Below are 12,682 nucleotides of genomic sequence, written 5' to 3' on the forward strand. Positions count from 1 at the left end.
TCTAGGGACTCTTTAGGCAACATATTTCTCAATAAAATCAGGAAAATACTTTAAAATCCTATAGTTAACATTATCAAGTATGAAAACTATCCTGTTAAAAATAATATTCTTATGGGAATATAATGTTAAAATTACAATTTATAGAAGATTAATAGGAGAAAAGAGTTATGCCTAATGGGTACAGTTCTTCCTATAAAGCTGATTAACATGATGCTCCACAAATTTACAAAATTTCAGATTTGGAAAACTGTGCTGCATAGTCTACACAGTCATATTTTTCTGTTCTTTTGGAATCTTCCTGAGGCAAAATTAGTGTTCTCCATAAGATAATTTGTCACAGGGAAACCACAGAGGAATACTAGAGTTTCTGAATAGCATTATCTTTTAATTTGCACTACTTTAAGGTGATAGGACATATCCAAGACATAAGGTAAATAAAATGATAAGTGTATGAATTCTCTGTACTTTGAGCTCTTCATAGGAAAAGTGTTTTACAAATTCAAGTTGGTGTTTTGGGAAGCAAAGGAAACAAATAAATCTCAGGACACACCCCTCTCCAAAAATCCTAATTTTTAAGATAGTTCCTAATATATGATATAGGATATGTCATTAAATTATTCAAATTCACAGAGAATTACAGTACTTTGGAGAAGTACAAAGAAATAGTTTTTAAAAATACAGGTATATAAATTAATGAAACTGGTATTTAAAAGATTTAATACAAGGAAAAAAGTATTATATAGTGGTACCAATTCTTAATACAAATTAAGCATAGTTTATATAATTTCAAAAGTTATTCACATTATTGCTCGATACCACAGTTGTATGGAACATGTTGTATACACACACAAAATTTGTATAATTTCAAGGTTTATAAAAACAAAAATTTACACATAGGCCATTCAGAAATTTAGAAAGTTTTAAAATGCATGGAGATATGTACAACCAAAAGGAGGAGAAAAAAAAAAATGTATGCCTGTACATATTTTAAAGAAACAAAATGATCTGACTCAAACTTGTGTATCATACTCTTAATCAAAAAAGTCTACATAACTGGACTGAAAGCAAACTAGTGGATTAAAACAGTACTAGATACGCCCTCCATTTCTTAGTAATAATCTGCTTTAAATATCAATGGGATATTAAACACCAGTTTAATTCTATAATGTTTGTTTTCTTTCGAAAACTTTTCAGAAGCACATACGCATTCTACAATTGCTGTTAGATTGAGAGATATTTTCCTTAGAAATTTTTTAAAGGAGTATTTCTAGTATTCCTATACTTTTGTACATAAGATTTGATAAAACAATAAAAAATAACCCAAATAAGGCCATTATTAATACCTTGATAAAAATATACAGATTGTAATGCTACTGTGTTTTGTGATCCTGAGCTCTAGTAAACATTAGATGCATGCATACCATTCACTGATTTGTCTATTCTAATGAAAATAATTTAATCCTGCCTTATGACTTTTGAAGACGGAAATACTTTCAAAACTTTTTGACAGGTCTTTATAATGTTACAGATATTTCTGCTGTAAACATAGCATTAGGAATTGTATGGAAGGAATATGTTATGGTTCAAAAAGCTATGAAAGAAAACACTATTTTAAAATAATGACAATAAATTTAAAAAGCAAGAGAAATAATACAGAGTGTGCTTGCTAGAATAATAGATAAGTAGAGCCTTACAAAGGTCTTTTTCTATATTAAGGAATTAATAAATAAAGGACTGTGTATACCTTGGTGGTAAAATAAAAAAGCTGGCCACTTTTTATGCTAAGTTCAAATGTATTTTTTTTTTGATAATACAAAAAAGTAATCCTTGAAAATCAGAATACATAACAGAAAGAGCACAATAACTTAAGTATTAAACATCTGTATGAAATAACTGTTGCAAAGTTTGACAAAAATGCACACTTAGAACATGCGGTTATTAAAAAAAAAAAAACAACAACAGAAAAAAACACCACACGATTCTGTAGAACCAATGTTATGTCACCACCAGGAGAGCACCAAGCAAGGCACCATTGGAAAGACAACATACTTGGAAAGTCTCTATAAATAAAGTAAATGCTAATCTGGTCGAAAAATCGGTGTCTTTGGTAAAAATTCTATGAGGATGACCTGTAGAAGGAGAAAACAAGTTTTAAAAGGATTTCTTTAAAATTTTATCTTAAAAAAACTTCAGTTATATTCCATCACTTAAAACAATTTTTATAGTGCCTCTGACAAAGAGCAGAATGCATGCATGAATGAATAAGCAAAGGGAGCTAGCATTTACTGAGAGCTAACTACACACCAAATATTTCATACTATATGCATCTATTTAATCCCGACAAGGAGGCAAGTATATCATACTCACTTTATAAATGAGAAACCTGATGATTTGAGAAGTACAACACCATAGATTATGGTGGCTGCAGCTGACCCTAATATTCAGCTCCACAGGCTTCCTCCCTTTTATTTACAGCCCAGTTCCACGGGTCTTTAGGTTCTAGAGCTGTTCTCATTTTACTGTACCAGGACATATCGTGATCTCTAGACCAAGTGTTGGTTCTCTCTCTTAATTTTTTAAAAACATTCTTTTCTTTTTAGGTTAGCAGAATTAAAAGTTAGGCTAGCAAAATTAAAGGTTAAAAATCTGTTCCAAAGGACTTTTTACTAGGAAACTAAATGAAAATCGATCAAAAAACAAAACTCAGTAACACAGAAAGACACAAGTTGACCAGAGCTAATTTTTATTCCAAACTTGGAACTGTCTTAAATTATAATCAATTTTCCCGCTTGTTTCAACTCTGTATGGAATGGATGCTAAACAAAAAATTATTCAATTTGAACAGTTTCCAGTTTGAGGAACTCCTCAGTCTTTTTAGAAACTGTCTTGATATGACCTCTAGGTTTGGATACTTTTCTACATTTAGTCATCTGAGCCACAAATCTTCATTTTCACTCTTTAGTTCTCCTGATTTTTGACCTGTCTCAATAAAGAAGGTATTTCTATACGTGGCTCCAATATACTCCTCCCAAGCTGACTCATCATTTGGTGCCCCCTGTGCCACTCTCCTGACCTGTTATTTGCCTACAAAATGTTCACTAGCTTCCTACTCAGCTTCTTTATTTGAGCTAGAGTCCTCTGTTTCTCAGTGTCCTCACCTATAAAATGAAAAGATTGGAGAGATGGCAAGATTCTTTGTAGCTCTAAAATTTGATGACTAAATTATATTTTCCAGTATATATTATACAATGAATAGTAAAAGATATCTTTGACTATCTGAATTATTACTAGTTTTAAAAGAATATATCCTACAAACTTTTTCCCTTCAGAAGCCATACACAGAAGTTAACCATTTGTCTCATTTCTTCTGCCATATCTGAATAAAAGAAAATTTGGTGTATTTCATAGATTTACTCCAATATTCAAAACATAATCAAGGAGAAATATTTCCCTTTAACTAACAAATGAAATTTATGTAAATTAAAGAAAATTTGAAGTCAAACAGATATACAGATTATTTCTATTTTAACTTTGCAAAACTATTTTTAGGGAGTTTTTAAAATTATGTTTTTCCTCCACTCAACTGTCATAAATACACATACACACACACGAACACACACACACTCCAAGAAAACTGAAGAAAAATACATTTTAAAGTAATTTTTAAGTCTTTAAAAAGCTATTCTTCTAGATATCTTCTATGATGGTAAGAAAATATAATGGCTTTAGGACAAAACTATCTAAAAATTAATGACAATTTAACAGAGCAATAAGAGCACATATTTTACAGAGCACATAAGTTCAGAATGTTTTGGAAGGTTACATTATTTTCATTAATACTACAACATCATAAAAATAAACATTAAATAGAATGAGCGTATTTTATGAATGAATGATCTTATAGTTCTATCTGGAAATAACAGTATTGGGAATACTTTTATGCTTTGCTTTCCAAAGTAAATTTACAAGTGTGCTAAATAAATAAAGCTTCTATTTTATTAATAAGCTGAGTGTTTGGGTTTATAAATATAGCAAATATTTTTTCACAAAATCCTTTAAATCACTTACATATCCATCCCTTCTCACAAAATACATAAACTCTCTCACCAATGAGTTTTCATGTATGATGAAAATACAAGCCTAGTATTTTCATAGGTCAATCTCAAAACAAGTTATTTGAATGTGCTTTTATCATTATACAAAAGTATCAAGTGCCTTTTTACCATCATAAATTAACATGTTTGATATAATAGATAATGATAAAATCTACATTATTTAGTTCACTGAATAGAGCTATTCTATGAAAAAAGATACATTTTAAAGACATCTTTTATGTTCAAGGCTAGAAATAGGATTTGATTGTGTGATAATGAAAGAAAGAGAAAATGCTACAGAGAAAAATGATTTTATGATAATTTCCAACTATTTCCAGTATCCAGGCACTGTTTTCATTAATCTTTTATACACACACACACACACACACACACGCTACCTATGATGGCTATGCTGTGTCAAAGAATAGACAAAATTTGTCAGAAATGATGTGCTAGATACTCAACCCCGTGCTCAGTTCTTCTTCTTTTCATATATTAATCTTCATATTTAACATAAAACACCCAGGCTCAAGGGAGAATAAAAATTGACACTTTTTCTATAGTATTCTGAACTTTTCAAACTGAGAAAAAATTTTCAAGTAAATCAAGTAGTTGGTAAATTAAATCCCATTCTAAGCTCTAAAATTGACTGTATAGACATACCCATTAGATATCTTTTAAAGAATAAACACAGGGTGAGCAACATCTTATCTCCTGTTTACTTTTAAGATAATTTTTACAGAATAATATCCCAACAACACTTTGAAAGATTCTTTAAAGGCCACAGAGGTATGGGTAGTTAAAATCTATAAAGGCTAAAGGTTTCTTAAGCTCCAGCGGCTTGGCTGAAAGGTTTTCTTCCATACTTGGAAACCTGATTAGCATTATATAAAAAAGCCATATCTGACTTGCTGCGTAACCAAAGTTGTGGTTATTCTTTATACAGCATCTAAAATTTCACACTCCATCAACACATGTTCAGCCTATTTTATCTTGGCAATTAATTTATTATTTTTCAGAACACAGTGAAGCCTTGTTTTCAAGTCATTCATAACTTTATAAATCAGTCTTGCACATGAAACCATGCATCTGTGAACCGTAGAAAATCCTTGCACTCAGGAGATTAAGCTTCTGACACCTTTGCTGATTAATAATCATGGAAAGAATAAGATCAGAAGCAAAATAAATGATCATTTAATAGAGAAACTCACAAAACAGCCCTTTAACTTACATATTCCATCATGTTATTCGTTTCACATTTCCTTTTGCTCAGTCTCCAGTGCAAGCACAGCTAGACAAGTAGGAGAGTAAAAGAAGAAAAATGAGCTCTATTTTATTGCAGCACACAGACTAACCCATTTGCCCATCTTTCATATTTTTAGTTCAACAAAAGCATCTGTTTCCATACTGTGCAGTTCAGACCTCAACAGTATGAAGCTGCTCCCCGTGGTACTCACCTTGTGGTATAACCTATTGTTTTCCCATTCTAATAACTTCTCAATCGATCTTCGTGTCTAGAAGACAAATGAGAAAAAAGTTTACTCCTGACTGGTTTTAGAAAAATGTGGTTTTGCAGCTGTTTTTTGTGTGAAAAGGAAAGAGGTATAAGACAGTGACTGAGTATAGAGTGGTCTATAACATTAGCGACATTCTAGCACTAAATAGTAGCCTGAACAGAAATAGTACTGTTTTGATAAAGATATGGTTTTGGTTTTGGGCACTGTATTTTTTAACTGTTTTAAACTTACTAGTCTCTGATTTACTTAAGTCTAAAAAGCTAATGTTATCCACTAAAAAATACAAATTTAAATCCCCATTTCTTTCAAAAATATTTCTATAATATTTAGTAGTAATAAGAATACCTTAATACATATTTTAAAACAAAGCTATTTATACATTAACAAAATGAAAAGGGTCTTTAGTCTAAATTAAAGAAGGAAATGATTAAAAGTTAATAAAAAATATCAATCTGTATCAAATCAAACTTTTATATCATACTTAAAAATAATGTCCAAATTTAAAAGCTAAGCTTATTTATTATTTCACAAAGATTTTCAGAGGCAAAACTGCATTTAATCCAATCATTTTTGTTGGTTTTCAAATAAAATTGGTTTTATTTGAAAATCAAACTTTATTCAATACTACTGTTAAAGCAATCAACTAAGAAATTTATACTGAAGGTCACTTGATTTTTGCAGTATACACTATGCAGCATGAAATGTTTCTTGCTTGCAGAGGAATAAAGAGGAGGATAATTCATGGTGCCAGGTGTTAGGATGAGACTGACCCAGCTGCAGGTGCAAACAGGACAGTGTGGCCACAAGAAGCAAATGCAACTTGCTGCAGCTGCAGCTTCCTTGCAAGGAAAGGAAAAATGCATCCAGCTCCATTAATGTGCCACAACTAAATAAGTACTAATCATCAAATATGAAAATCTGACTATCAAGCAAGGATGAGCGAGGTGAAAAACTGTTATGACCAAGCTGATATTGAATACTCTAATGTTACATAATAAAATGTTTAGTATCTATTTAAGGCATCTACAGTAATCTAGTTACCATATTACCTTTTAGCATGTGGAACATGCTAAATACACACCACAGCCACAGAGGTGCCAATTATAATTCATAACTACCACTTACTGCCTTACATTTTCCAAGCTTATGTCAAAAAAAATCAGAAACTCAACTAACTCCCTGGGTAATAATATGCCAATGACTAATTTATTACATTCAATGACTAATTTATTACATTACTTTTTTGAACAGTTTTTTTGGCAAGAATTTTAAAGGAAAAAAAGTGCCCTTGTTAACAATGATCAGCAGACCTCACTTGTTTCTTTGTAAAGATAGCCTTTTAGAGGCAGCTCTCCTTTTAAATGAAAATAGGGCAGCAGTTATGGTCACACTTTTTGTTAATTTAGTTGCCAGTCAGCCCCAAATCAAAAGAAAATAAGGCTGCAGAGTGTAATTAACATTCAGTTCAGTCGTTTTGTCCCTTGTCTAGCCCCCAAGCTTTGTTAAAATTGCCATCTGAATGCTGAAGGCTGTAGGGAAATCGATTTGATTCTAATCGCACCATGAAAAGAACATGATCTAACTGCTTTCAGCCCTCCGTAAATCTGTACTAGGTCTTTAGCACAATGCAACTTTCAATTTAAAAAGCACTGAATGTCTCGTCAATGACTTTGTGAAGAAAAAAGAACAAGGAGCAGACATAAAAATTCCAATAGTTGTTTAAGCATTAAAGTTCATTTGCATCACAGCGAACCTGAAAAGGGCTGACCTCTCAAACCGCCTCTCAGGTCTATGAAGTTGTAGCCTTGACAAGCTCACATTGACAGAGCTCATTGACTCTGAAAGGCTACTCTATCAATGGTGAAAAATGGCAATAGGTTCTACTCTGAGCAGGCATCTGCCTGCCCACCCGCTGCTAAACCAATGGCAAAACCGATTCAAAACCTGAATCTACCTTGTAATCTTCCTTTCTAGGACCTTTTAATAATAGATTAAGATTACTATACAATTTGAGGTTTTACTTTTGCTGATGTTTAAAAAGGGGGTAGGAGGTATGAAAGAAGTAGGGTGAGGAGAACAAGCTTTCAAGTCTGTTGTTTCATATTAATATATAAAAATTAAAAGTTTAACATTACATTCTGCAAATACGCATTACATACAGAAAAAAAGTGTAGTTTCCACAATCAGTCATCACAAATTTAAACCCATACTATAACAAGAACAAACATTATGAATGGATCTCATGGTGCATATGATACATACACACAAACACACATCACTTTAGAAACTTAAAATATTTACTTTAAATAACTCAAATCAACTACCCATATTTGATTAAAAATCAAGTATAAAGTATGAACCTTAAATTCCAAAATATTTATGTAGAAATACCAAATTTATCCTTTGCTTCTAATTGGAAGTTTAATGACAGAATTTGATATAATAATTGTATCTTAAACAATATTTAAGAACTCTAAACCAAACAAACGGTGGTATGCCATATTCCAAATAAGCATCTAAACATAAAATATTTTTATACACTTGACAGTCTGGAGTAATAGCTGTGAATTTGCAGCATCTAATCTTGCTACTGATATAAGACTTCTTTCCTGCTTGACAGGTGGAAAAAAAAAAGCACATGCACGTGTAGCTTAATTAATCATTGCACTTGACATCTCAGTGATTTACAGTGAGGAGCAGGTGAGAACATACAAAACCAGAAAGGAACTCTTGATCTGAGTGGAACATTTCTAGCACACTAAGGTGACAAGTATATAGACTGTAACAGTCATTAAAAAAAAAAAGAAACTGTGCCACAAATTATTTGCTAGTAACAACAAAAGCTCAAATTAAATGGGGGGGGAGCTTTAACTTCTGAAAATGTTTAATACTTTGCAATTATTTTCAGTTAACAAAATCAAAATATATTTTCACGATTAAATACAACACCAATTTGGCAGACATTTCAAAAAATGACACCAGCATTTATAAAAATCTATTTAAAAGCCTTTAAACATGAAAATAAAGTACCTTATTATTGCAGTACTCTAGAAATAAAAGTTAAGAGTTTATGTCCACAGGGTTGTCAGATAGCTATTTATAACAAAATATAAGATTGAACACTGCCAAACTCTATAATTATTACTGGATAAACAAACTTAACCATATAAAAACCTGTCCTTGATTTTTTTAAGTATTTCTATCGATCACCAAATCGACATAAATTAAAGGAAACTAATATGCCTCAGAAAAAAACAGTATGTATAGGGTCTATCAACAGGAAATACTTTTTAAAAAAATCATCTTTCAGTGTTCTAGGCCAGTGGATCTAAAAATAATCAATTTTCTTAAAAGAATTTGGTGCTTGTGAAAAGCACCAGATTGATAGTCATGGGAACTAAAAATCTTCTATTTAACTGAAAGAACAGGGGAAAGGGCAGTGCAGGCTTCAGTGCAAGCTTCCCTACAGTGGGTCTTAATCCTTTTCAGTGCTCACACCCTGGAGGCTAGAGGACAGGTTAGCAGTTCTTAACCAATGCATCCTCAATTCTTCTGCAAAAGATGATCAACAAGAAATCTAATTTTATCGTGGATTTTTACCCTTAGTTAAAAGGACAAAGACCACCAACCCACACCATGTAATCAAAACAAGGTTTTTATGAAAATAACATCATGTCAACTAACTTGGTTGGAAAAAGGACTGTTCTAATAAGCATTTGGACTCTGAACCCCCTCTCTCTTCACAGAGCTCGCTTTAGTTTTTTGTCACACATTTCCTCATTTCAACACTTTGCTAACTGTATTTTTCTCACTGGTGAACTAATTCTAATATAACCATTCTGTAACATTAAAGTAAAAAATAACAGAAACTAAAAAAACACAATTTCAATTATAAATGGACTTATTAAATAGACTTAACTTGAATAAGTAATAATAATAGAAGGATAGAAATTTTGGCTTCTATTTGGTTCCTTTTAAATTTTTGGTAGAATTGTGGAAGTAAGTCAACCAGGAAAATGCAAAAGAGGTAAACAGCCTGGATAATTCACAAAAATGCTAATTAAATAACAACTGATCAATAATTAATATTAGGTTGATAAATCCCTATCAATTTCCAAAGAAGCATCTAAAGTAAGCTTACAATAGAAAAATACATATGAAACACCCAGATATAGTAAGCTACTGCAACTGAAAATTAGGGTTTTCTGAAAATTCAAATTTGATTTATTATGAGAAGAAACATTTTTTGTAATTTTTCTAAATATTATACTTACTAATGAATATTTTGTTATTCCTCATAAATGAATTATGCACTATTAGATATAAGTCTTTCAGGACAGCAAATCATTTACAAAGTTTTCCCTGTATTACTTCCCTACTTTGTTACCACTGTTACCACTCTTATTTAACAGTATATTCATTACCAATGATTCACTAACTCACAGTCCTTTGAAAAAAATTTTTTTCAAAGAAGTGGTTTTCTAGAACTTGCTGATAAAATCAATAGAAACCTCATGGATTTTTAAGTACTTAAAATCAAAGGAAAAATGTTAAATGTGGAAGCTGTAACAAAATTTCTCTGAATTTCCCCCAAAGAAAGAGCATTCTTATCAGTCTTCAGAATATAAGATGCTAAAATATTTAACAAAATGTATGAATAGCTCACTAATAACTATTTATAAAAGTTTAACTATTTAAACTTAAAATTAAAGCTTTTTGAATAGGATTTATTCATATCACAGAGTTCACAGTATAATTTCAAATGTTCAGTTTCTTATTTAAAACAAATTTTAAACTCCTAAGTTTATATATAATGCATTAAGCTTTAACTAGAATAATGCTTTGAATGTATTCATAATTTTAAAAATTTTTAAGTATTTTTCAAATGAATATCTTTTGACATCTGTGCAAATTCAAATCATTAAAATAAATGAAACAAAAATGTTATTAGTTATAAGTCATTAGAAAGCAAGCATGCAAAATTTTAAATGAATTATTTTAACTTAAGAGAAAATTACTTGATTTATCTCTGTCCTGGATTAATATAAATTTTATATTGCAATAATATGCAGAAAACTCAGTATTATAATATATGAAAAATCTAGATTCACCGAAAGACAAACTAGAATATGATTAAATTCCTCAAAAAATTCCCTTCCTGTATTTAAATGCCCCTTTTAAAAATTTTATGTGTGGAGGAACTCCCTGATGGTCCAGTGGTAAGACTTCACCTTCCAATCCAGGTGTTGTGGGTTCAATCTCTGGCCAGGGAGCTAGTATCCCACATGCCTCTCGGCCAGAAAACCAAAACATAAACAATATTGTAAAAAAATTCAATAAAGACTTGAAAAATAGTTCAAAAAAATTTATGTGAATGTTCAGACTTAGAGAAAGAACTATAGCTGGGGGGAGGGGGAGGAAGGATGGAGGAAGGAATAGTTAGGGAGTTTAGGATTGACATATACACACTGCTATATTTAAAATGGATAACCATCTACTATATATATAGCACATGGAATTCTGTTTAATGTTATGTGGTAGCCTGTATGGGAGGGGAAAGTTTTGGGGAGAACGGATACATGGTTTTATATATAAATAAATAAATGGCTGAGTCCCCTTTGCTGCTCACCTGAAACTATCATAACATTGTTAACTGGCTATACCTCAAAATAAAATAAAAAGTTTTAAAAAACATAATAAATAAAAAGTATAGTATGTAAAGAGGAAAATAATTTTATGTGAATATTAACTTTTATGTAATCTAGATAAACTAAATATCCATCAAAGTATTTTCAAAAAAATCATTTCATACTGTTTGTTAAAAATACTATTTTCAGATGAAGATAAGCTAAACAACTGTAAATACTTTGTGTATCAAAAATTCCCTTTAACTTAGTACTGAGCAGTGACCTACAAATACTAATTTTAAGCACAATTTTAATCAAGAGTTTATGACTAGACTAGTGGTTCTTGACTTCTTAAGGTTACTCTGACTACTTTGGGATTTGATGAAAAAGGCATTTATGCACCAATATATAAAAATATTGCACACAATTTTAAGGGGTTATCTACAAGTCTCTGATAACTTTTCAGAAAATACTGATAACATCTCAGAAAACTAAAACTGAGTTTCAAATGACAAAAGAAAATTAGAAAAATTGTTCATAAGACAAATGAATTTCACTAAGCTAATATATATATAGCTTGTATATATAATATATATATATTATATGACTATATAATAATCAAACATATTACTATCGGAGATTAAAAAACCTGTATGACTTCAAAAGGAAGAATTACTTCACAACAGGCAGGGGGGAAAATACTGCTGATTGCTTATAATGACAATTGGAGAAACAAAGGAGTAAGGAATCATATCTGTTGATCTTCACTTTGGATCTGACCCCATGTTAACTGTTTTCCCTGTTTTCTCAATCAATCTTCACAATAAACCTAGAAGGCAGCTTGTATAACTTTTATTTTACATATGAAAACTGTGTCTTAGTGGGGTTAAGAAACTTAAAGCCACACTAGGAAATGGTGGAACTGGGATTTGAAACAGGATTTCAATAACATGCTCTCTCTCCATTATTCAATGAAGCTACAAATTTGTAAAGAATTTTTAATTTGTTGGATAACACCTCTATGACATGTAAAGTATTTTAAACCACTAACTCAGCTATTGGCCTTGAACAGCCAACTTAATCTAAAACTAAAATTTTCTCCAGCTGACGTCTAGGAAATACTCATTCTACTCTATTTTTAAGTCTCAATGAGATTTATCCAAAATGTATTTTGTTTTTGTTTATAACTTGCTTTGTGCAACTAAACATGAATTGAGGTATATCATTATTTTATAGATCAAGTACACAGATTTATAAAAGTTAATGGTTTGCCCATGGTCACATACCAATAAGGGTAATGATAGGATTCAAACTCAGATTTCCAAACCGAACATGCTTTCTACCTGGGATCAGCAAGTATTAACTACTTTAACTTGCATATAAATTAAGTGAAATCAATTTTAAATCCTTCCATTCAAGGCACTAACATAAAATGAACACAGTG

The 12,682-nt window shown here is 31.0% G+C and overlaps 1 protein-coding gene across 1 annotated transcript in view; it reads right to left on the minus strand.

The window, feature by feature from the left end:
- Nucleotides 1–700: 700 nt before the first annotated feature.
- Nucleotides 701–12,682, minus strand: part of CHIC2 (cysteine rich hydrophobic domain 2) — a 58,325-nt gene continuing 46,343 nt past the window's right edge. The window contains exons 4-6 of the mRNA XM_055588588.1: nt 5,552–5,608; nt 5,326–5,385; nt 701–2,129 (exon numbers count right to left, since the gene is read on the minus strand). Of these exons, the coding sequence (XP_055444563.1) occupies nt 2,079–2,129; nt 5,326–5,385; nt 5,552–5,608 (168 nt within the window). The 3' untranslated portion in view covers nt 701–2,078. The remainder of the gene's footprint in view (nt 2,130–5,325; nt 5,386–5,551; nt 5,609–12,682) is intronic.

The sequence above is a fragment of the Bubalus kerabau genome, chromosome 7 (genome assembly GCF_029407905.1).
Source record: "Bubalus kerabau isolate K-KA32 ecotype Philippines breed swamp buffalo chromosome 7, PCC_UOA_SB_1v2, whole genome shotgun sequence".
In the NCBI taxonomy this organism is placed as follows: Eukaryota; Metazoa; Chordata; class Mammalia; order Artiodactyla; family Bovidae; genus Bubalus; species Bubalus kerabau.